This window comes from Falco biarmicus, chromosome 2 (genome assembly GCF_023638135.1).
Source record: "Falco biarmicus isolate bFalBia1 chromosome 2, bFalBia1.pri, whole genome shotgun sequence".
NCBI lineage: Eukaryota > Metazoa > Chordata > Aves > Falconiformes > Falconidae > Falco > Falco biarmicus.
In genome coordinates, this window is record NC_079289.1 from 83,127,259 (window position 1) to 83,150,864 (window position 23,606).

General features: G+C 47.5%; 1 protein-coding gene across 9 annotated transcripts in view; it reads left to right on the forward strand.

Annotated features, from left to right (window-relative positions):
- BCOR (BCL6 corepressor) overlaps positions 1–23,606 on the forward strand; it is an 83,303-nt gene that overhangs the window by 51,830 nt on the left and 7,867 nt on the right. For 5 of the 9 annotated variants that reach the window (XM_056327902.1, XM_056327901.1, XM_056327905.1 and 2 more), the window contains 5 exons: positions 6,431–6,712; positions 7,112–7,465; positions 13,707–14,035; positions 14,365–14,634; positions 20,318–20,484. In XM_056327902.1, the coding sequence (XP_056183877.1) occupies positions 6,431–6,712; positions 7,112–7,465; positions 13,707–14,035; positions 14,365–14,634; positions 20,318–20,484 (1,402 nt within the window). The remainder of the gene's footprint in view (positions 1–6,430; positions 6,713–7,111; positions 7,466–13,706; positions 14,036–14,364; positions 14,635–20,317; positions 20,485–23,606) is intronic. The other 4 variants (XM_056327906.1, XM_056327907.1, XM_056327908.1 and 1 more) reach the window with 2 other exon arrangements.

Consider the following 23,606-nt stretch of genomic DNA (forward strand, 5'->3'; position numbering starts at 1 on the left):
GTCCTGGTTTAACTGAAACCAGGACAGAGGGAGAAGAGGCATGGGGCATGCTGCTCGGGGTGGGGGGCTGCGGGGAGGGAGGAAAAGTAAGCGTTAGAGCACCCTTGTTTGCTGAAACACCCCCCCTCCCATCCTTGCCAGAGGCTGATGATAACGATGCGTCCTTACAGTCATTGTTTAGTGAGGTCTCTGGCACTTGCATCTGCTGGTTAAAATGTGTTTGAGACTATTAAATAACTGTTGGAAGCAGGGGAAGTATGTTCAGTCTTATGTTAGTTCGTTCCTCTCCTCTACTAATTAGCGCTGACTTAACAGGCTACTTCAGAGTTTGGCTGAGTGTCTAAACTCCTAAAAGCACAGATCTGTTCTGTGGAGGGAGCTCCTCTTCTGTATGCTTGCCTCTACAGCAGCAAATACTTACTGGTACAGATTCAGGTCTCGGTAAAAGGTTTTTATCATGGTGGTTCACCTCCTGCCCCTTGGGATAGCAGCTGATAAATCAGGAAGAAGAGTTTCACACTTCTTGAATGCCTCTGCTGTCATGGCTTGGGCTCTGGTGGGGCTTGAGCTGCCAGAGGTCTTGGTGTATCTTTTGCCAAGTGACTAGCAAAGGGGCAGTGTGCTGTGCCTGCTCTTCCCCTTTGTTTATCACCAGCAAGATCCAGGGCTACTTATCTCTTGCCTTCCCTTTCCCTCCAATTTCTAACCACAGTGCTGGCTTTAAAGCTCTCGAATGGGAACTAGCTGATGGTTTGCAACCTCTTCTGTTTTCCTTTCTGCCTCCTGGAAAAGATTTTGCTGCTGAAAAGATGTTTTACCTTGTTTTATGTAGAGTTTGTCCAGTGCTGGCTAAAAGCAAATGGCACACCTTTCCATGTGTGAGCAGGGAATTTAGGAGTAAAACTGGCAAGCTGTTAGATGTGACGCTGGCTGGGAGGACTTCACCTGCCCGGTGTCAGCAGGGAAGATGAAAACCACAACCAAAACTGTGATTGTGGCATGGAGCCGGCTGGCAGGGCTCCTCTGCTGGTGCCTGGGCGTGCCTGGTGTGGAGCACAGGAGCTGATGGGGGCTCTAGCAGCTGCTTGCCCCCCGGCTCCTCTAAATCTACCGGTGTGACTACAGCAACAAAAGGCTAAATAGCACAGGCGGGTGATGCTTACAGAGGCATCTGATAGGATGTAAACTCCCTTTTTTTAGCTTGCCCTGGGACTTGATCATTTTCCTAGCTGTGTAGCATGTGTATGGGCTTTTTTGGAAGCAAACAACGGAGGCATGATACCCGATTCCTTAAACTTCTCCTCTGACTTGGCAGTGCCGTACCGGGTGTCTTCTTAAGCTTCGTCGTGCCTTCTGGAGAAGGGTAAAATGTGGGGTTTTGGTTTTGCTTTTGTTTTTTTATAAAGATCTGATTTAAGAGAGGTAGCCGTGTTAGCTAATTAATGAGCAATTAAAGCCAAGGAGTGAAGTAGAAGTGCTTTAATTCTCTCCCATCTTGTTTGGGTTTTGCCGGGCATTCTGAGAGCAGCCGTGAAGCTGCTTTGTTGCCAAGGTGACTTGTAAATGTTGCTGAGGCGATGCTGCTCCGGTGCATTTCCATAGCACAAACATCATAAATTATGGGATGCATATGTCATGAGTCATAGGATTGTTCAGAGATCAAGTGATTTAAGCTATTGGCACGGACATGCACATCAATATGGGCATGTGATGATCGCATGTCCGTTCCATAACAAAGCTTTTGTAGTGGTACTGAAAATCATATCCGAGTGTGAAAGATTGAATATATTCTACAAGCTGTGAATTTCTTGATGAGGGAATGTGATTTTACCTGTTTATGTAATTTTCTAGGAGGAAGACACTGTCCATTTAAGCCTTAGCTGGGAAAAATAAAAGCTGATATGTTAAAGCCTGATCTAAAAGCATGAAGTAATGGGGAAAAAGTTAAAGTAGTTTCCATGTGTGAAAGTAAAGTGTGTAATGTGCCAAAGCCTTTGGAGCAGATACTCAGCATCAGAGTGAGGTGCTGGCATCCCTTTGCATTGTAATCCCCTGCTTTTCTTTTCTCACTGGGCTGTGTGTATACCTGAACAAATGAAAGATGGAAACAGTAAACATGTCCTTTGCCCTGGTCAGTTATTACCTTCTTGCCATGGGACGTAGGGCAAAAAAAAAGGGGGAAACCCCAAAAGTCTGTGCAGGGAGAATGGTGTTTGTTTGTGCAGTGTGGTAGGCTTAGGCAGAACTTGGCATTTCCACACAAATGTGGAAAGCTCCCAAGCAGAGGTAGTTGGAGAGAAAAATTAAATGAGCTGTGTTTCCTCTGCCCGATATGGGATACTCAGGATCGGGTGTTGAAGGTGACTTACGGCATTTCTTACTGTTGTGATCTCCATGCCGAATACTGGGTTTTAGCATTTGGGTTGTCATTCCTGTCCTCTGATGAATAAAGGGTACCTTGCGTAAGTGAGTGCAATGAGAGGTTGCTTCAGGGAAGAGGAAAGGCTGTTTTTTAGCTGCCATGTTATTTGAACAAAAGAATCGCAGCTTAAACACTGAGATATGTTTCCTTGTTTGCCTCACGTGGGAGGGCCTGGTCTCGAGCAGCTGAAAGCAACAGGAAAATGGAAAAATGAAGGAAAGTTTTTTTGGGTAGCGTGTTTGTGCGTGCAACTATTTCTTGTGAGATTGTAACCTGTGCACTAAGAAGATACTGCTTCAGGCAGAAACACTATGTGAAGAAGCATCTTCTTAATTTTTCCTTGTTTCTAGTTTGGTAGGACAGTGAGAAGTACTTGGAGAGCTGTTGATGCTGGTTCTCACCACTGGTGTGAGACTGGCAGATGCTGGAGGCTTGAGGAAGAGGCACGTTTAAGAGTTTAATCTCCTTACTCATAGAGGTGTGTTGCTATGAGAACTCAGCATTTATCGTGTGTTCCTGGCTACCTCATCACTGTTTGAATAATGATGATACGAAAACTCCCAAGTATTTTGTTGCTGTTTTCTTCCTTGGGCAGAGGAAAGGGTGTTGTAGATACACGGCAGGAGGGAACAAAAGCAAATAAAGTCTCCTTGTCCTTGTTGGGCCTGCACGATATGCTTACGTTGCTGTGCTTCATGTTGCCATTTATATCTTAATTTGGGGAGACACTGCGTCTGATCCAGGTTGCTTGCAAAACAGTTTGAGGACAGAGTGGAATCCGGTGGTAAAATATTAAGTAGAGCCTGTGCTCTGTGAGGCAGTTGCCACTGTGCCAAGGGGAAAAACCTCTGAGCGTGTGATGTGTCTGTGCAAGCTGCGTGGAGCCTGACAGCCTGTGGGGTATGCTGTGTCCCGAACAGCAACTGACCTTTGTTCTTTTGTGGTGAAAATCTGGCTGTAGAAGAGACGGAGAGTATTGGCAGTGGAGCAGATAGGCAAGGACGCATCCCGTGCAGCTCCTGGCTTCGTCGTGTCTGTCCTCCTGTGTCGATGCAGGATGATTACACAACCTGGATTAACGTGTGGAGATGTCGCTCCTCTAATGGTTTTAACTGCATCTAGCAGGATGGATTTCAGAGACGTCTGTGCAACGGGGCAGTTCTTGAGAAGGGATTTCTGGCTCGGCGGCCGAGGAGACCTAGCTCTGGTCGGCAGAGGGGTCCCACTTGGATGTGACTGGAGAGTGGAGGCAAAGGTGTCGCAGAGCCACTGGCAGCAAGGGCTTTTTGGACAAACTTCAGTAGGTGTGTGCTGTTCTCCTTGGCATGTGGAGCCCCGGAGAAATGCCAACAGTGACAAGCTGTTAGCAAGGTTACAGCACATGTATCTCCCTTCCTGTTTATTTTTTAACACGGATGGTCTGAGCGAGCGGTACTCGGCATCCCTGTGCCTAGTGCTTGCAGATAGAGAAGGAATTAATCTGTGGTGGGTTGCTTTCAGTGGTGGCAGGCTGGAATTAGCTTGCTGTGTTTTGCAAGCCCCAAAGATTAAGCCCATCAGTGCCTCCCCCCCACCCCCTGCTTCTTCCTCTGACCCTGCAAAAGCTTCTCTGGGAATTGGTCAGGATGTGCCTGCCTTTTCTCAGGCCAGACAGTGTTGGGAGCAGGAAAGCTGTCCTGATCTAGCAACTCTCGGCGTGAACCACAGTGTGTAGCTGCTGGTACTGCTGGAGGCACGAAGGCTATTAACAGCGGGAGCGTGGCAGGGTGCCCTTACCTGATCTGTTCAGGGAAACAGACCATATATGTGTAATGTTTCCTTATGAAAGGGGGAAAAATAGCAGATTGCATTAAAAATGTAAAATGAAATCTGATAGAAGCTATTTCTAAAGTGATACTTACAACGTGGCTGGTCTAGCTTCTTTTCTGCTGTGTGAAACAGGACTGTTGGTGCTGTTGGTGTGGTTATAGGGTACAGCTGTTAGGCAGCATCTTCATACCAGATGTGCAAGCATGGGGTGTTGCCAGATTCATTCTGATTCAGGGGGACACTGGCGATTCAGAGGCATAGTAAGCTGAGATACCTGGTTTTTGGAACATGTCAGCATTGCTGGCTGGAAGAAGCGTGACAAACTGCATTTGAAAGTCTTGAAGGAAACAGGTGTTGGCCAGACAGTCTTGTGGAGAGGGAGCACCGCCAAATAGCAGAATGGCCGGAGTGTCCCACTTGCCTGGAAAAAGTCAACTTTTGTTTTGATTTTTCTTGGCCAGATATCTTCTGCTGTTTTATAAAACAGCCCTGCAGGCAGCTTCCCAAGCAGCGTAAAAATGATGCTGGGGTGTCTTCTGGTGCCTGCAAACATCTCCAGAACTCTAGGTGCTACTTGGAGCCATTTCCAAGTTGCGATGAAGAAAAATCTCAGCCTAAGAAAAACCTTTCCAGAGAGTTTTTTTTCTTTCCCCTCAGCTTTCCATTGCTGACAACAGATATTTCAAGGATGGTTGTGAAACCAGAAGGTGTTGGCAGAGCTGTAGGAAGGTACTCTCAAGATAAGGTGGGATAGAGTTGGGCGTACATCTACATCCAGGGGCTGCCAGTGCCTGGATGCTGCTGTGTTTGGTCTTGCAGGGGAGAGGGGGCGGCAGGGGAGCAACGTCTGCCCTGACGAGGGGGAAGAGCAGAAACTGAGGGCCAGGCTGTACCGGGGAGGAGGCTGAGTAAGGACAGGGAGGATCAAGGGGAGGGAAGGGAAACGAGCTGTCAGGGGTTCAGGTAGGAAACCAGCAGAGGTATTTGAAGGAAAGAAAGTGGGAGGAGGAAGAGCAAGGGGGAGGAAGAGGAAAATGGACAGTGAGCTGCGCGGAAGTAGGACAGAGCATACAGACAGTTCGCTGAACAGTGGCAGATGTGCAGAAAGAGTATCGGTCAGCCAGGAGAGCTAAAACATGTGGGAAAAGCAACTTGCTTGTCAGAAGTATAAATAGGAAGCTGATTAACCTGTGTTGCCATTTGTACTGCATGGCTGCCTAACTGTGCCTCGGCTAGTCTGGTTAAGCCCAAGAAAAAATACCTATTCAGGATGATGATGAAGTGCAATTTTAAGTCAGGCATCCATTTAAAATTGCTGAAGCTGTCTCTTGAGTTCAGGGGAGCACTGTTGGAGAGGGGAAGCTGAAGTTAGGGTGAGTATGGCAACGTGGGTGTTTTTGTGGCTGATTTGTTCGGAGTAGTTTCTAGTGAGCTTTTCAAAGCTCACCTGCTCGCTGCTGCTGGAAATACTCCCTGAAAAAAGTGAGGCCTTTTTTAAAAGCAGGTGACGAAGATCATGTGACATACAGTGACTGGCTGGTTACTTGCAGTGAGGAAGCCTTTTTATAACCTTGGATTCAAGTAGTGCTTTTTGCAAAATATCACAGCTATTCTTAGTGGTATTCCCGTGTATGTGTGTGCGTGCTCTGTATCCCATTTATATCTCCAGAAGAAGGGATGAATGCTTTTAAGTCAGACTGTGCAATTCGATGGGGGAAGTTAGGGAAGGATTAGGAATTAGCGAAAAGCTAATACTTTATTATCATCAGAAGGTATTTTTGAAAACAAATTCATTGCAACGTGGAGCTTGGGTTATTGCCATGGTTTTAGGGGGTGGGGTTGCTTGCTCAAAAGGGTCTGTGCTTTTGATATCTAAAGATATTTCTTTATTTTAAAAAGTGCATTGTGATGTTCCTATGGATACAAGTATTGTGAATATTTTACTTACTAAATTGATGTAAAACCAACATAAAGCTTCACGCTTTTGGGGGTTTTCTACTTAACTGTTGAGAAAACTGTTGCCCTAGGCTGACCAGATGAAAATTGTTTCAAAGTACAGTGTTGTATTTATTTGCATGCCTCATGAGCCATAAGTCATGATGGAGATGACATTGAAGAGATCAGAGAGCATAACTTTCTCACAATTAATTGTTTTGTATTTATTAGGTCTTGTGGTGTTTGTTTTTTTTTAATTTTTAGGTAACTTTACTAGTACGGAAAACAACCAAGGTCACTTTCTTGAAACTCCCGAGGAAAAAGATCTCTCAAATGAGAAATGTTATTTAGAGAGACATTCTATATATGAAAAGGCGGAAGATCAGCCAACAGAAGATATTGGCCAACATCCATGTCCACGTCTGGACAGGAAGCGTAAACACTCTGGTGAGAGAGTGCAAAATGATGGCAGCCAAAATGAAAGCTTTGTGGATGAACTGCAGGATGAACTTATATCAAAAGCAAAAAAGAAGAAGAACTCCAAAGGTAAGTCAGCATTTTGCTTTGGTCTGTCTCAAGGAATGTCTTGTGAAAGGAACGTCCCTTTGGCTTAATGTGTTTCCATTTTTGAACTTGATAGTTACTAATGTGAGCACTGTCATTTCACTTAAAATTATATATATGTATATATATGCATGTATATATATGTGTGTGTATATATATGTATATATAAAAAACTTGGTATATAAGGGTAAAGCACTAGTCGTTGGACGCTTGTAGCCACAGCAGTGCAAGTTACTGTAGTGCATGTAACCCTTAATAAGCAAACCTTTAAAATGCATAGTGTGGTGGTAAAGCTGAGACTATATGCCCCGAAAGTGAAATGTAGCTTTTGTTTTAAGTTGAGGGGGCTTTTTGATTAATTTTTAGTTATTTTTCCATTAGATGACTGGCCTGAGAGGGAAATGACAAACAATTCCTCTAACCACTTAGAAGAGCCCAATTGTAATGAGGTGACCAACCTGAAGGTGTGCATTGAATTAACAGGGCTCCATCCCAAAAAGCAGCGTCACCTGCAGCATCTTAGGGAACTATGGGAGCAGCAGGTGTCACCAGAGAGATCCCCGTCCGGCAAGTTGGGCCGGCAAAGCAGGAAAGATTTAGCTGAGGCTGTTCAGCCAGAGGCCACTGCAAAGGTCAAAGACTTCACAGAAGAAAGGCACACCAAGAAAAGGTCAGAGGCCAAAAGCAATAGAAGTTGGTCTGAAGAGTCCCTCAAAACAAGTGACAATGAACAAGGTATGCAGAGACTACTAGGGAAACCAGCCGGCTTTAGCATTTACAGTGACGCATGCTGCCACCAATGTTAAGGAATTGTCGAGAGTTTGTTTTTATTTTTTTTTAAGAATTATATATATATATATATTTCTATAGATGTCCATTTGTATAAGGACTAACACCTCCTCTTTAAGAACTGCCCTGTAGCTGATATTTGGCAGACAAGAAAATGTGTTTGTGTATGTGTGTGTAACTATGTGTTTGTGTGTGTGTGCGTGTGTGTGTTTTGGCTTTAAATACTCTTTCATAGATAACGTGAAGATGAAGTTTATGTCTCTAGAGGAGAGCTGGGGGGACGTACAGCACAGTCATGCTTCTGGGTGTGAGGGGAAACAAACAGGCTGCTAGTTGGTGTAAGTGTGTTTAACCACACATGGGACTGGAGGGGCTGTGACCCTCTGAAACAGTGTCAGCACAGCACAGCTAGCAGCTCTCGATCATGGGAACCCAACTCCTCCAGCACCCTCAGCACTGCTGGGTTTCCCTGCCTTTCCCAGTGCATATGCTTAAGAGCAAAGCTCATCCTCTTCTTGAAGAGGATGCCTTGCTGGTTTGTCACAGGCATGTCCTTTAAACCCCTGTTGCCCCCACTCCCCAGCCCCTTGGCAGAGATCCTCCCAGTGGCTCTCTCCTAAGCTGTTGCTTCCTCAAAGCACATAAACTTTCCTTGGCTTGTTTCTGGCTGTTTTTTCCCCCCTTGCTCTGCTTCCTCCTTTTCCCCATCCTATTCCCCCTTTTCTGCCTGTTCTCTATCCTGGAAGAGATCCCATGGAGGCAATCTGTCAAATTTTCCTTTGGGATGGCCCAGTTGCTCTCCTGTCCCCACTGTCCTCAGCTCCTGAGCACAGTCTGCTCTGCTGCTTTTCCCCTTTCCTGCGACGTTTGCTGCCATAGCTTGGTTGGAGAACTGGTGGGGAATGGCAGCACACAGCCCATGTGGCCAGTCCCCCTCACCTTGCACATTGCCTGTACCTTGTCATGAATCCACATCTCCTGGGCACAGCAGTGAACCCTTGTCTCCTCTTTCGGCTTCTCAGGTGTAAAAGGTTTCAAATTTTCTTCCTTCCTCTCCTCCTCTTACCTCTCCAAATCCTTTGCCTACTTTTGAGGAAAGGCTGTTTCTGGGAGGGGAAGCTGCAAGTTGGACGTTTGGGCTCCTTTCTCCTTGGCAGACCTGGGAGCTTCATCGAACTGGTAGACATTCACCCTCCAGCTGGCCTAACCTGCCGCTTAGCTGAGATCTCCTCAAAAGAAAGGAGCATGAGGAGGGAAGATCCTCTTGTCCAAAGCCATGGAAAGGACTGAGTCCAGGTTGTCCTGCATCAGTGAGAGAGTTTTCCTGGATAGCATCTCCGAAGCAGTCACAGGCAAAAGTATCGACTTCTCTCCTAAAACTCCTCACCCATCTTTCCCCGTGGTAGGATTATCTGGGGGCTGAAAACCCCAACTTTTGATGCTTATTGCTGGGGAAGGTTCTCCCAAAGGATTCATGGAGCAGGGGATCAAAACTTGGTTTAAAAGGAGCTCTGACTCTTACTCCCTTGCTTTATGCGCTGCTTTGGCAAGCGTGATACTGGCTCAAACACCTCTGCCCACAACCTGCTCCCCTTTGTACTTTTCAGAAAGAGATACCTTGTCGAGATTAAACGAGGGTCACTAACAAGAAACTGCATTGTGTAAGGATGCTCTAGCTTTACCCTGCGATGCCTCCCGTGGCAGTGACAGGCTTCTCTAACGCGTGACCTCAGGAGAGAAAAAGAGTTGGCGCCAGATTTATGCGCTGTTCCCAAAGGCATTCAGATTCAGTTGTCCCATGGCTATGAAAAACCTCTTGCTTTTGGAAGCCTCAGTAAATCCATAAACTTGACTAAATTATGCTTCACAATTCATTACGCAGAAGCACTGGAGATCATTCATATCACTTTGCTGACACTTCTCCAGCCCTGTTAAAGTGTAAACTTTTGAATTTCCTTTTTCTTAGTTCACTAGGATGAGGACATTTTCCCCTGTTGTGCAACAGAGCATCTTCTGCATGAAAGTTGCATGGGGATGGAGACTTTTGGCTTGTCTTTCTTGCCCAGGACTAGTTCACAAACTTTTCTTAAACAATCAGATACTGTGAATATGAGAACATACCCTGTTGCTTGCAGCTTTTTTTTTTGCTCTGGGGCTGGGAACAGCTGTTCCTGGTGCCCAGGCACTGATTGTGAACGTGGCAGTCTGCTGCTGGGAAGCTGGTTGTTTCCCAAGAAGCAGGCTATAGCAGGGCATCGAGGTCTGCCCCTGTGCCTGTGAAGCCTTAGTCTAACTACAGGGTGATTTGCCATCTGTTTCTGCACATTTCCAGGAAGATAGAGGATACTGACTTCTGGGCTTGTTGCTCCAGTTGTGTTCAACCTGGGATTTTAGTGTGGGAGGAATCATGCATTGCAAGCTGCCACCGGGCTGTCACCCCTCTGTCACTCAGTCAGTGTCTGCTGTCTGGGTGGCCAAGCAGTGGCTGCTGGAAGTGTTCCCCTGGTGACTTTCAGCTGTCGCCTCCTTGTAGTCTCACTTGCAGGTCAGAACCACAAGAGCCAGGATGTTGCCTGCCCAAAATAATTTCAGGGTAGAGAATGGAATGAGAGCAGCCTTGAGGAGAAGGACTTGGAGGTAGGTGTTCCTTGATGAGAAGCTCAGCATGATCTAGCAATGTGTATTTGCAACCCAAAAAGGCAACCGTATCCTAGTCTGCATCAAAAGAGCGTGGCCAGCAGGTCGAGGGAGGGGATTCTTCCCTTCTACTCTGCTCTCATGAGCCCCCACCTGGAGTACTGTGTTCAGCTCTGAGGCCCCCAACATCAGAAGGACATGGACTTGTTAGAATGAGTTCAGAGGAGGGCCAGGAAGGTGATCAGAGGACTGGAGCAACTCTCCTATGAAGACAGGCTGAAAGAGTTGGGGTTGTTCAGCCTGGAGAAGAGAGGGCTCCTGGGACACCTCACAGCAGCCTCCCAGTGCCTGAAGGGGCTACAGGAAAGCTGGGGAGGGACTTTGTACAAGGGCATGTAGTGACAGGACAAGGGGAGGTGGCTTTAAACTGGGAGAGGGTAGATTTAGATTAGGTATAGGGAAAATATTCTTCACTGTGAGGGTGGTGAGACACTGGCACAGGCTGCCCAGAGCAGCTGTGGGTGCCCCATCCCTGGCAGCGCTCAAGGCCAGGCTGGATGGGGCTGTCAGCAACCTGGTCTGGTGGAAGGTGTCCCTGCTTGTGGCAGGGGGTTGGAACCAGATGGTCTGGAAAGTTCCTTCCAACTCAGAGCATTCTATGAGCCTGCCTGCTAGGTGATGTTGCCTGTGCTAGCTCTCTGGGGTGCAGCAGGTTTGTGAGTATAGGGATGCCTGCAACCTCAGGGCATTGTGCCACATGCCTGGACCTGTGGCCAAGGCGGGAGACACAGCCTCTGCTGGGGTCCCAGCTGAGCAATAACCTCCTGGTGCTGCCAACTGTGTGGTAGCCAGCTGTTCTGACAGTCCCCCAGGGAGCTGCAGCCACTCACCCGGCACGAGGAGAAAACCCAGGCAGCGTGGAAACAAAAGCCCCAAGGAGAGGAGTTTGGAGGATCTTGCCCACTGGGAAAGCCGCTGCCTGTCCCTCGGAGCTGCTGCGGGTTGCAGGCAGCACGGCAGCCGCTGGCTTGGCAAGCAGGAGGAGGCAGCTGCTGGGGTGGGAGCTGAACAAGCAAGCATTCAGGTGACGCGGCAGCAGCTGCTTTTCCGTGTGGACCTCTCTGCAGCCTGCTCCTGTGGGAAGGCAGGGAGGTCCTGCTCTGAGTCAGACTCGCCACAACCCACATCAGTCGGAGGCTGGGTTTTGGGTTTTTTGGGGGGGTTGGGGTTTTTTTGGTTTATTTTTTTTCCGCATGGATATTTGGGGATATTCCTGCTCACTCTTGTTTATCTTCTCCCTTCACATATGTAGTGCTCAGAAAGATGGGGTGGGATTCCAGGATTATTCACTTGCCTTTTTTCTGCCTGTGTTGTCTTGCATTTCCCGGGCCGACACGTGGCTTTTTCTGGATAGTGCTGGTCCCTTGCAATGTCACTGATCTTGAAGCTCCTGGGCATAGTGTTGCTACTCTCCATCTCTTAGCTGCAGCACACGTTTAGCCTAGTGCTTGCTGTCACCACTTTGGAGGATCAAAGCGGAGCACAGAGTTTACGTGGAGCTTGCAGGCTGGGAGTATGCTTTTTTTGTGGTGATTAAACTTCTGCTTTTAATGCCTTGGCATCCCTGTGTGGCAGAGCCTGCAGTTCTTTGGGACAGGCTTATCTTCCGGTGTTTTTTTCCTCCACGCTTTTGACATTTCTGTCCTTCTCCAGACCTGTGAGGCTTTTTTCTTTCTATTCGGTTTTTCCTACATGCAGCAGTTTCTTACTTCCCTTTGCACTCACCAGACTACGTTGCTGCTGCTTTTCATCTTTGCTGTTTTTTTTTAGTAAGTGACTAAGTAGATAATGATGATACTCCTGTATTGGAATTGGGCTTTTCATGTGCTACTCCAATTAGGTTAGTTGTGAACAGGAGAATTAAACACTCCTTACTTCATGCTGTCTGCAGAGTTGGAAAGACAGCCTTGCATCTGTAGGCTCAGCCTACGACTAGGCGCCTTCCTTCAGGATTGCAAAGGCTAAAAAACTTACTGGATTTTTGTTGAACAATCTGCAACATCGTGTGTCCCGTAAATTCCCTGACATCTGCTTGGCAAGCCATGGTATGCATCTTTTTCTAGAAAGTGACTTGAAAGAACTGAGGGATTTCTGTTTTCATCTTTAATCTAGAAAGGCTTCTGCGAGTTGCTTTCACAGATCTATTTAAAGGAAGACAAAAGTGTGAAGCTGCCCACCAAGAGAAATCTAGATTTTATTTTCTTTTTTACTGACTGGCTCTGGATTGAGTCTCTCTAAATAAAGGTCTCTCTTCTCTGAGGAGCTGCCATATTTGCTCCTACCATCTCTTCTGTCCTGAAAGTAGGATCGCTTCAGAGACTTCTTGGAGCAAAGGAGCCTCTTTCAAGTGCTCAGGGTTTTTTCTACACCTTCCCTTCAGTGGCATGGTATTGTTTGGCTGAAGTGTCCCTTCCTTTCCAGCAACCTTTAATTTTTCTGCAGAGGAGTTGGTTCTGAGGTCACCTCAATTCTCTTCCCAAGGGAAATTCAGACTATAAAAAGGCAACTTTCCTGTCCCTGTTTTGTTGTAAACCTGCTTGCACTCTGGGGAAAAAAAAAAAAAAAAAAAAAAAAAAAAAAAGTCATCATGCTTTTTGCATGTGGCCCACATTGTGGGATCCAGCTTGTTAGAGCTAATCCCCAGAGGAAACCTGGCGCTGCCGGTGTCCTGCCACAGGTGGCAGAGGCCTGGTCTTAGTTCCCCGATGTCCCAGGGCTTCCTGGTCTCACAGAAGGATTCACTTCTGGACGGAGTTCTTGGGAAAACACAGCCGATGGCTTTTCCTGCGGAATCCCCGCCCTTCTCGTAAGAGACTTTGCACAGGCTTCTGTGGGGACAGCTCCTTGCGTAGCCTTCCTTCTCTTGGTTTGTTTTCTAAGTAAAAATGCTACCCAAGGAGATGTTCCCCATCTTACTGCCACCTTAGGGCTAAGTTCAACGTTCCCCCCCACCTGCTGTCCCACCAAGACCTTATCCATGCTCCCACCTCTCTTGCTTTCCCCTCCTCTCCCACCATCCTTCTATCTGCCCTGCAACCACACCTCGCCAAAGGCGGACAAGCCCGGCTGGGCCCAGGCTGCCGGAGGAGTTGGTTCCCCTTCAGATAAAGCAGTTCCAGGTAAGGAGGCGAGTTGTTTTCCCTCTGGCGAGGCGGTGCAGCAGCGGCTTTCCGCTCTGCCTGTGGTGGCTGGGCTGCAGCAGCACCAAGCTGGCACGGCACGGCATGGCACCGTAGGGCTTTCGCTGTGCCCCAGCAGCCGGTGCAGGGCATTTCACATAGTGATTTTTATCAGGGCATTATAGCTGTTGATGTAACGTTAACTGGCAAGATGGTATTTACAATTTGAGTGTGGAACGCTTAAAATATTAATGATTTGGAAATGTAATTGGTAGATCTCTTAAGCAGTTGAGGAGCTTGTGTTAAGTGCTAGCAATGTGTTTTCCTTTTAACACACCATGCAATGTGTAATGCCTTTCCTTCCTATTTAGGCTTGCCCGTATTCCCAGTGTCTCCGCACATGAAGAGCCTTTCATCCACCAATGCAAACAGCAAAAGGCAGGCTCAGCCAAGCTGTACTCCAGCCTCGAGGTTGGCTGCCAAACAGCAGAAAATTAAAGAAAGCCGGAAGACAGATGGGCTGTACACAGACGAAGAGGAGGATTTCCAACATGCATCTCTGCTGCAGAAATACAGCGAGTGTGAGAAGCCATCAGGGAAACGTCAGTGTAAAACAAAACACTTGGCACTGCAGGAGAGGAGAAGGAGGTCATCTCTGACAGGGGATGACACCACAGATATGGAAAATGCTGAAGATAAGGTATCTTTATTTAGACTTAATTGTCCACCAGCCTCTCAGAAGGCAGAGCCAGCCTGCTTAAAACTAATGCGCTGTCATGCATGCAGGGTAGCGGGGAATGCATTTAGATTCGCCTGTGGATGCTTTGCACATTTTGTATTTGCTTTTCTTAACCCAAGTTAAAGGCACTATTGTAGAGGGTGAGGCATCTTGCATTTAAAAGCTGTAGCAGGTCTTTCTTAAAAAATGAAGTATGAGTAGGAAAGCGTAATTCTCTGCTGGCAAAATATAATCCCATCGCTGTATTGTGAAAATGAGGATAAAAAACCCCCACATAATGGTTTTGACAGGTCACGGTAACGAGGAAAGTCAGAAAGCGACCAGAGCCTACTTCAGACTGCGACTCCTCACCAGCCAAATCATATGAGCAGAAGCTGTACGATCGCCTGCAGCAGACTCCCTCATTACTACCCGTCTCACAGCCCTCACAGCTGCCGATTGCAAGCCCCCCTCAGGAGACCACCCCGAGCCGGCCCATGCCGCCTGAAGCGCGGAGGCTTATTGTCAATAAGAACGCGGGGGAAACGCTGCTGCAGCGGGCAGCACGCCTTGGGTACGAGGTAAGGGTCCCTCGGCGCCCTGCAGGATGATGATTTTTTTAAAAAAAACTCAAAAGTTAAAACCCTCTTTACAGTTTCATAGATGGAAATTTTGCAAAGCAGCAGCTTTGAATTTGGTCATTGACATTTGCCCCCACGCCCCCCTTGGTGCATTCCCTTCTCCAGCATGTGGGGCCTGGGACAGGTTGCTGTGGGAATGGGTCCCCATCGCTGCTGGGTCAGCTGGTGGGGACACAGGGTAAGCAGCATCCTGTGTGAACGGGCAAAGGGTAAAGTTTTATTGGTAACCCTTGCCTCAGTTTAAATATAAACCATCTGCAAACAGAATTAATGTTGTTTGTTTGTGGTTTTTTTTAGTAGTCTTTACGGTGATCTTTACTGAGCTGTATGATTTTTGCTTTTGTTATTTGTGAAGAAGTGTAGTTTAGAGGAAGGGTTTTTCCTTTTGCTCTTTTTTTCTCCACGGAGTGTCTGGTACATGACGTGGGATGTAGTGCTTGGATTGTCCTCTTGCATGATCATATGCTTCTTGGTTCTCTGCATGCTTTGTGCTCAGAGTCTAGAGCTGCTTGGCGTAGCTGGAACAATGTTGTCTAATGAAACAGCCCTCCTGTTGCTACAAAAATCAGAAACCAGTGAATCCCCTAGCTCTGCTGTTTTGAAGCACGCTTTTATTGGGGAAATAGGGGCACGTAGGTATGAGTGTCATTGTTGCTCAACTTCACATCTTGCAAGAAGGCATTTCATTGCAGAGAGCAATTTCTGGCTTCGGCACGGCTGCAGCATTTGCCTTGGCAGTGGGAGGGCTGCTTGGACCTCAGAGTTGGGCTTGAGCCCTGTGCTGGAAGGTGGCATCAGCCCGGGCCCAGGTGGGGCCTGCCCAGCCTCAGGGATTTGTTGAAACCTCGAAAAGGCCTTTGTAGAGCTGGAGAGCTTTGTGTGAAGAGGGGCCTTCTCCAGCTCTGGAAGACAGTATTTGTTGGAAGGGTTGTGTTTACCCTAGACAAAGGCTTCTTCTAACCCAGGGCACTTCAGCTGTAGCTAGGAAAAGGAGAAGTGGTTGTTGCAACGTTGCTATGGTAATCTCCGTAATGTAAATGATTTAATTTCCTATGGACCTAACATTTCCTATGGATCCAAAATCAAAATGTGGTCTAGCGTGTGCTCCAGGCTATTGGTGTGTATTTTCTTCCTGCGTGGTGTGTGTCAGGGTGAGTACGCTTGGGCATTTTGCTTTCTGTGCCTGGTGTGCTCCATTGAACACAGCTCAACATGAGCAGCTCTGAAACTTGGTGATGGGCTGAGGTCTTGCTCGAGCAGGGGCCGAGTGCTCTGTTTGCTGATGGTGGGAGCTCTCTACAGCATTGGCCCTGAGTGGGCTGGTTGCAGAAAGCTGGGGGTGCCAGGGCTTACTGAGGTGGGGTTCCTGTGACCCTGAGGTAACCTTGTGTGCTCACCATGCCTTCCCACCATCAGCTGATTGGGGATTTTGATTTTCTGACTTGAATTCACCCGGAAGTACAAGTGAACACCACGTTTTTCATAGGCTTAAATATTCCAATTGGTTTGACTTGATTGTTTGGCTGGCATTGATAGCACAACAGTGGGTCCTGTTGTTGGCGGAGCATGGGGCAGAGAGGAGAGCCCAGTCCATGTGCCTGAGCTGCTGCTAGGATCCAGCATTGCCTGTGTCTTTCAAGGCCCAGAGCAGTGGGTGGTTGTGCCACCCTGTCATGGCTTTATTTGGCCTGTGTTGAGCTGTGATAGTTTGGTCAGTCATGGAAGCTGTGTAGCTGTGGTGTTTCTCTTGCTAGTGACTAGACTACCGCAGTTAGCAGAAAGCTGAATTTCCGCTGCTGCCAGAAAGATTATAATGGTCAAAAAGTTACAGGTTCCTCTATTAGAAATAAATAAATAAATATGTATCGATGGGTCAAAGTAATTTGCTGATCTGTGACCTGTGGTAGCTGCACACATCTGTTTTCTGCCATCTTCGTTAGTGGGGCAGCAGCCTTTGGTGGTTGCGGTGCCATGGCCAGGGGTCGTTGCTGAAGTGGGAGTGTTGGATGCTCACGGGCACATGAAGGCTTCTCATAGCTGCTGTGGTGGCAGTGGGTAGCCCAGTGGCCCCCTGCCAGCTTGGTGGCAGAGGAGGCAGACGAGTTTGCATCACCAGGGCCACAGCTTATAGAGGGATGCTGAGTGCTGATGCAGGACTTGGGAGCTGGAAGTGGCTGGCACCACGGGCACCACTGAGCCCTGACAGTGGCAGGAATGCTGTATGGGACAGAGCAGCCCTGACAGCTCTGCCCTGAGACTGGATGATCTTGTGCCTGCCCTTGGCAGCCTGCCTGCCTGCCTGCCTTTGCGCAGGGCCCTGCGGCCATGCAGAGATCCCACCCCAAACCCAGAGGCAGTGCTGGCACCTTAAGCATGCAAAGGTGCTGACGAGCTGTATATATCGCTCCTGGACCCACAGGGCATCCAAGTGCTGCTAGCTCAGGTACCTCTGCCCTACTCAGTCGCATGGTGCAGTTGTGCTCCGGATAGTTGCAGGAGCAGGATGCAAGCTGTTAGAATTTTGCATGTGAAAACTGATGTGAGAGTGAAATGTCGAAGGACAAATGTGTCTGGTCAGATAAATTGTAGGGCTGCAGCTAACAAGGCTACTTAACGGCAGTGTGGCAAACGGTCTTTGGCTCTGGAAATCCATAGGGTCTGAGCAAAACCCTGCTGAAGCTGGTGGGAAGCTTTGCCTTTCCTTCGCTAGGCTTCTGCGCCAAGCCTTGCTTCATCAGGGTATTAACAACCCATCCCAGTGTATGGGCGCTCTCAAATCCATTTGGTTTTCCCCATTTGAAACAAATGACTTGAGATAATAGTAGTCTTAAAACTGTAATTTACTTTTTGTGAAGGGGGAATTATAGGGAGCGTAGAGTCTTCTGGGGAAAAAAATTACAAAAGGCTTGCGTAATGAATTTGATGGGAGAGGAAACACTGGCTGTCTTTGTGCCGTTTGTTGCTTTTTGGTGTGTGACTGGACTTGGAAAGTTCTCTGGTGAATTTGGGATTAAATCTTGCCTAGGAAGGCAGTGAAATTAGAGGAATATGTGGTGTGTGATAGGGGTTGGGGAAAGATGGTGTTTGTTTCCAGGCGTTTTAAACGCTCAGGAAGACAGGGCTTACCTAGGCAGGGGAAGAATGTCTGGCCCTGGGGATGCTTCACACGAGGGTCTGGCGCTGGGTCCCCAGTGGCTCTGCTGCAGGAGCAGGAGCTGAGCGTCATCCTGCCCTTGCATAGCTCCCCTAGGGAGCTCCTGCACCCTGCCTGGGAATGAGCATCACCTCGAGCATCATTTCTGGGACTTGGCATGGCTGTGGTGAAGCGTTATGGCTCAGCTTTATAATGCCTTGCCCAAGGGCCATGTTTCGAGGTTAAGTGGAGGGCAATAGTGCTTCTTAGTGGCAGCGTGTGCGCCCAGGGTATGGGGGATGTGCAGGGGGATGGTGACCCCTTCCCTTGGAAAAGGGGCAGGAGCTGCTGCAGGGCATGGGTGGGAGACAGTAAAGGGAAGGGCATCTCTTTGTTAGGTGAGGATGGAGCATGCATATTTGCATGCACCTTTTAACGCTACTGTTTGCAATTTGTCTAACAAACTGCAGGCAGCAGAAGCGGTGGTGGCACATATCTTGCCTGGTGATGTGCTAGCTTGACTCTTTGGATTAACTGCGAGTGATTTTCACTGCTGGTTTAAATAGAGCACCTGTACAGACATTAAATTGCCCTGTGGCACTTTCACAGCCTTTCTCTAATGTTAGTGAGAGATGCTTATGAAACCAAAAGTGTGTTTGTGGCACCACATGTTCCTGTATTCGGCAGCGATGGCTTAATTTTTTTTGAAAATTGAATAAATCATGTTAAAAAAAGTTAATGAGGCATTTAATTAATTAACAATGTAGAGTTTTATGGTCTTTATGGTTACATTTTGTGGTTAATGACATTCTTCTTATAGCCTCTTAACACAGAATTGCCCGACAAAATTGTCCTTTTCGTCCAGTAGTAGGTATTCTGCCCTACGACGAGCCTTTCCTTTTTACAAAAATAGATGAAAGGGCTTTTATTTTGAGTTGCAGAATCTATTCTAAATGGTAACTGCATGCTAAAAGTGGAACTGAATATGGCAGCTGCTTCTGCTACCTATATCCATCTGCTAATTTGCCTGGCGGGGTGGTCTGGTTTTGAAGGAAAATTCATACCTCCAGGGTATAATTTTGCACAGCCCTTTCTTATGGGATTGAGGAAGTGCAGGGTAAAAAGCATCCATTCTGGACTGATTTTTGGGCTTCGGGCTGGTAAGCAGGAACATGAAGAGCCCCCTGTTTGCTGGGAGGCGGGTGTGTGGGGATCCCAGGTTAAACCGATGGGTGCATCAGGTGTAGGTGGTCCGGTGGCAGGTGAGGGGGATGCTCTGGTGCCTGGGACGGGGCAGCTCATTAGCTCCCCACTTCAGCTTGTTTAGTGAGGGCCTGCTAAAAGAGCAGCTTCATGCTGTATCCTAGATACCAGCTCTCAGGTCAGGTATACCCAGAGAACAGATTATTGCGGGCTTTCCGGTAGATTTCAAAACGGGAAGAATAAATGCATCACACCCAGCAGTTGTTTTATTCTCTTGTATTGGCAAGGCAAACACTTGCCTTCTCCATGCCCTATCTGGCTTGGCGAAGATGTCACTCAGCCTTCAGGAGGAGCAAATGCAAAATTAATGGCTTGCTGCTAATCTGGGAACGCAGGGGCTATTTTATATGTACAGTGTCACTTAGAAATGGGTAGGTTTTTTTCTTTTGCATCTGACACAAATCAAAGAAGACTCGCACCATCCTAAATTTTTGGTTGAGTGATGGAGCAGTCATTGTTTCAAGGCTGCACAACAGCGTAGAGCTGAGTCTGGCCTAGGCTCTCGACCGTGGTATATTTGACTGCAAGATGAATTGTGTTAAATTCACATGGCTTCCCACGGCGCCGGGCTCGTTATTGGAACCTGGCGCCTGGCTTTAGTTCTGCATGCAGAAAACCAGGGTGGGTGAAAATGGGATTTCCCCGATCTTGATAGAGCCGGGCTTTTTTTTGTTTGTGAATAGCAAACCGTTCTTTGTGTGTCTTAAATGTGTTTTGTTTCGGGTCATGCACTTTTTCTTTTTAAAATCAAACTGACGTCGGCTGTGCTGCTGTTGTGCTTGCAGAATTTTCTGCTAAAAAATGCAGATGTACTAGTAAAACCTTCCTGCTAGCTTTATGCATGGAAGTTTTGAGAAGTGGAGAGCTGCAAGTTTTGTCTGAAAAATCTGTGCCTTCCCTCTCTGTGACGATTGCTGACACTGGGGGCTGCGGGAAGGTCCCTGCAGGGTGCACAGCTCTTGGTGCCACTTTGTCCAAGCTAATCTGCTCATGGAAAGCCATGGTCTCTGCTCTGTGTCCTGAATAAATACGGCTTTCAATGGCTCCCGTTTTCCTTTTGACTGACTCAAAGAGGGTAACTTAGGCATATCACAGGGATTTTGTGTTTTCCCCTTTTTGCCTTCCACACCCACCCACCCAGGCTCCCCAGCTCCTTTAAGAAGAGAAATCTGTGCATCACTGCAGCAAGAAATAACTCGATGTATCTGTTTTTCCTCCTGTTTCCAGGAAGTGGTTCTGTATTGTTTGGAAAACAAGGTGTGTGATGTGAATCATCGCGACAACGCGGGTTACTGTGCCCTGCATGAGGCCTGTGCCAGAGGCTGGCTGAGCATCGTGAGGCATCTCCTCGAGTATGGGGCTGACGTCAACTGCAGTGCTCAGGATGGAACCAGGTTAGTAGCACCCCTGGCCCAGCACTGGGTGGCCACAGCCACCAGGCAGTGGTTTCTTAGGCCATGACGGTGAGAGGAAGTGCCCCTTCCTTCTCTCTTTATGTCTTTCCTTTATCCTCCCCTTATCCCCCGTCCTGCATGAAACCCCCAAAGCAGGTCAGATGCTGCCAGGGTCCTCTTGCGTGGTGTCCTCCTTATTGCTGGTCCTTGGGCAGAAGCGTGCCGGACTCGGTGACTTCCTGTGCTCTCCAGTTAATATAGCGGTGGGGGCACACTTTTGTTGTGTTTCGAGTTTGGTGTAATTTTTTTTTGTTGTTCTGGGAATTTTAATAAGTTGTGCTTTATTTTTCTTCAAGAGTTTGTGAAACTGCCAGCGACAGGGCAGGAAGGAGCATTACCTGAGGTGCAACCCTGCTAGTGTGTTCTCCGAGTCCTTCGAGTTGTGCCACAACAGTGGGCTTTGCCTTGTTAGCAGGGTTGCTTTTAAGAGCACTTCAGGCTCTTGCAGTGATTGGGTGTGCAAGTCCTATATATGCTCTATAAAAGTGTTGTTTTGTGGAACTGTTAAAACTATCTGCTCTTTTGATATTTTGGGTTGATTTTTTTTTATCCCGAATTAGCTTTTCTTAGTTTTCTTCATAGAATAGTAGGGGTGCTGAGTTCTTGTGCTTGCAGAATAGATAGTAAGCTTTTCTTTCTTGCTTTGTGGAGCTAGAAATGCTGCATGTACATCTCCTGAAGTACCTCGTTGACCACCTCTGTGGGGCTGACCTTGGGGTCACTTGTCCTTAGCATATGCAGAATGTTATCCAGTCTATGCATTTTGGGGACAGGTCACTTTGTATTCTGTGAAGCTCCTGCAGCTTGTTATCTTAAATGGTTTATCTCATTCACAATCACCATCCAAATAGGCAGGTGAAATTAGCATGACTAAGAGTCTACCTCTTTTGTTTTTAAGCTCTTTATTTATTAACTTGGGAAGGGAGGAGTCAGGAAAACAAAAGTCCCAAGAGGGCCGGCTAGGGTGGTCCATTCGAAGTTCATGGTGGTAATGGTCAGTCGTTACCGGCCCATCATGGCCCAAAGGAAACGTTTCTGGAGAAACATTGAAGCTCTGGCTGGATTGCCAGATTCCTTCTGTCTCCCACTTCTTTGTAAGAAGTCTCAACTCTCTAGACTGACAAACAGCCCCACATTTTGTGCTGTCTTCAGCTTTCATACGTGACCTATGCAGCAGTGGCAAGTTGCCATAAAAAGAACCCTACATTATTTTTATCTCACTTGCTGGAATAAGCTATACAGAAAATTAACCCCAGGAAGTTTCAGACCGGTCCTAATCACCCACCAGTTCAGAGTCCACCTTTGATTTCGATTCACAGATGGAGCCGATCTTCAAGAAAGAAACTTGGCTTGTGTGCCCTGAAAAGTTGTTTTGGGGGGGAAAATGCATTTTAGAAATGAACATAGTAATGATCTGATCATAGACGGTAATGTCAGAACTCAGCCTGTGGTTCCCTTTCCTTTTTGATGGCAGACTTATTTTTTGTTTGAAAAGCTGCCTAACAGACAGTGTGAATCCAAAACGCATCTAATGCACAGATGAAAGATGGTCTAGCTGCCCTGAGTTGGGGAGGACGGAAAGCAGAAGTTTCTGTAAGGAACTTCTGATGAGTGTTATCCACTGCCTTTTGGTAGGGCCAGACTTCCCTGTCTCTGTAAAGCAAATCATGACATTCATAAGACAAATCCCATTTTTCTCTTAATAAGTAAGATACTGAAATCTTAAATCCAAAAAAATCAAAGCCTTTTTCCCCTCCCCTTCTTCTTTAACTACGCTGAATGTGCCTTATTGTCCCCTCCATCCACCATCTCACAAGCCCACTAGCCAAAGGTATTTCTGGTAGCGCTGGAAGCTCTCAAGTCTTGAGACAGTAACAGTGGATGTTCAGTTTGATTCAGCCAGTTAGTGTAAATCCACATAGAGGAGTGATGTAATTGCACGAGCTGTAATGTAATTGCATACGCTGCCTTTGTTAATGTGACAGCCTGGGGTGTCACTTGGATGCCAGCTGCCTCTGTGGTCAGCTTTTTGGAGGGCACTCTGAAAAGTTGTGACAAGTGAGGATATGGCTTCAGTCTGAACAAAATGTCCATGTGAATGTGAATGATGTAGGAGAGTTTTGCAAAGTGTGCATCTCTTCTTTCAGTCCTACCTGGAGTGCTGTGGGTGCTCTGATCAAAGTGGTGGTTTTGCATGTGTGTGTTCAAGTTTTGAAAGTGAAGCAAAGACCCGACCCTCTTGCTCTGGTGTTGCCTTTTATGTACCTATGCAGCCAGTCTGTTGTGAGTTCAGTAGATCAGGTAGGCTGTCAGCCTCTGGTTCCTGATACTATCAGAAACCTTGGTGAACCCAAAACCAAACAAAGCACTAGACTGTAGTGGCTGGGCAAGGAGGTGACGGCATCGGGGTGGGGGTGGGGTGGGTGTGTGTAGGTATGGTGCAATCCTTCCCTTCACCCTCAGCTCAGCGCTGGGGCTCTGCCTGCATGCCTACTGCTGCCTGCAGTGCACAGTGTCCCTCTCTGCCCTGTTAAGGGCACATCTGGTCAGGTTAAGTACAGCCGTCTTCTGTGGTTTTCCCCTTAAACTCTGTGTTGATGGTGGCTCTCCAAGTGCAGTGCCTGCAGACCCTGAATACACAAGCACTCTGCTGCTGAATTAGTGGCTAATCAAAGATTATTGTAGAACAGGGCGAGATCTTTAAGACCTGTCTCAGAGGTGCCACAGCCACTAAGGGCTCTTAATCGTCTTACCTATAAATAATAATAGACTGTGCTTAAGAGGTGAGGCTTTCCTTCCCTGACAGGACCCCAGTAAGTGCAGTAGCTCAACAAGGGGGTTCGATGACCAGTGCCTGACATTAGCAAGGATGGTCGTCCAGTGTATTTGGCTTTATCTCCTTGTTCTCCTCTTGCCTCCACAGCATGCCCTAGCTGAACCGGCACCACTTCAAAAACAAAGCTGCATGCCAAAAATACAGGCATCTCCTGCCTGTTAGTGAGGCCTCTCCTTTGCTTCAGAGTTAGCTTGCTAGATTCATTCTCTGTAGCCAGTTTTGCTTT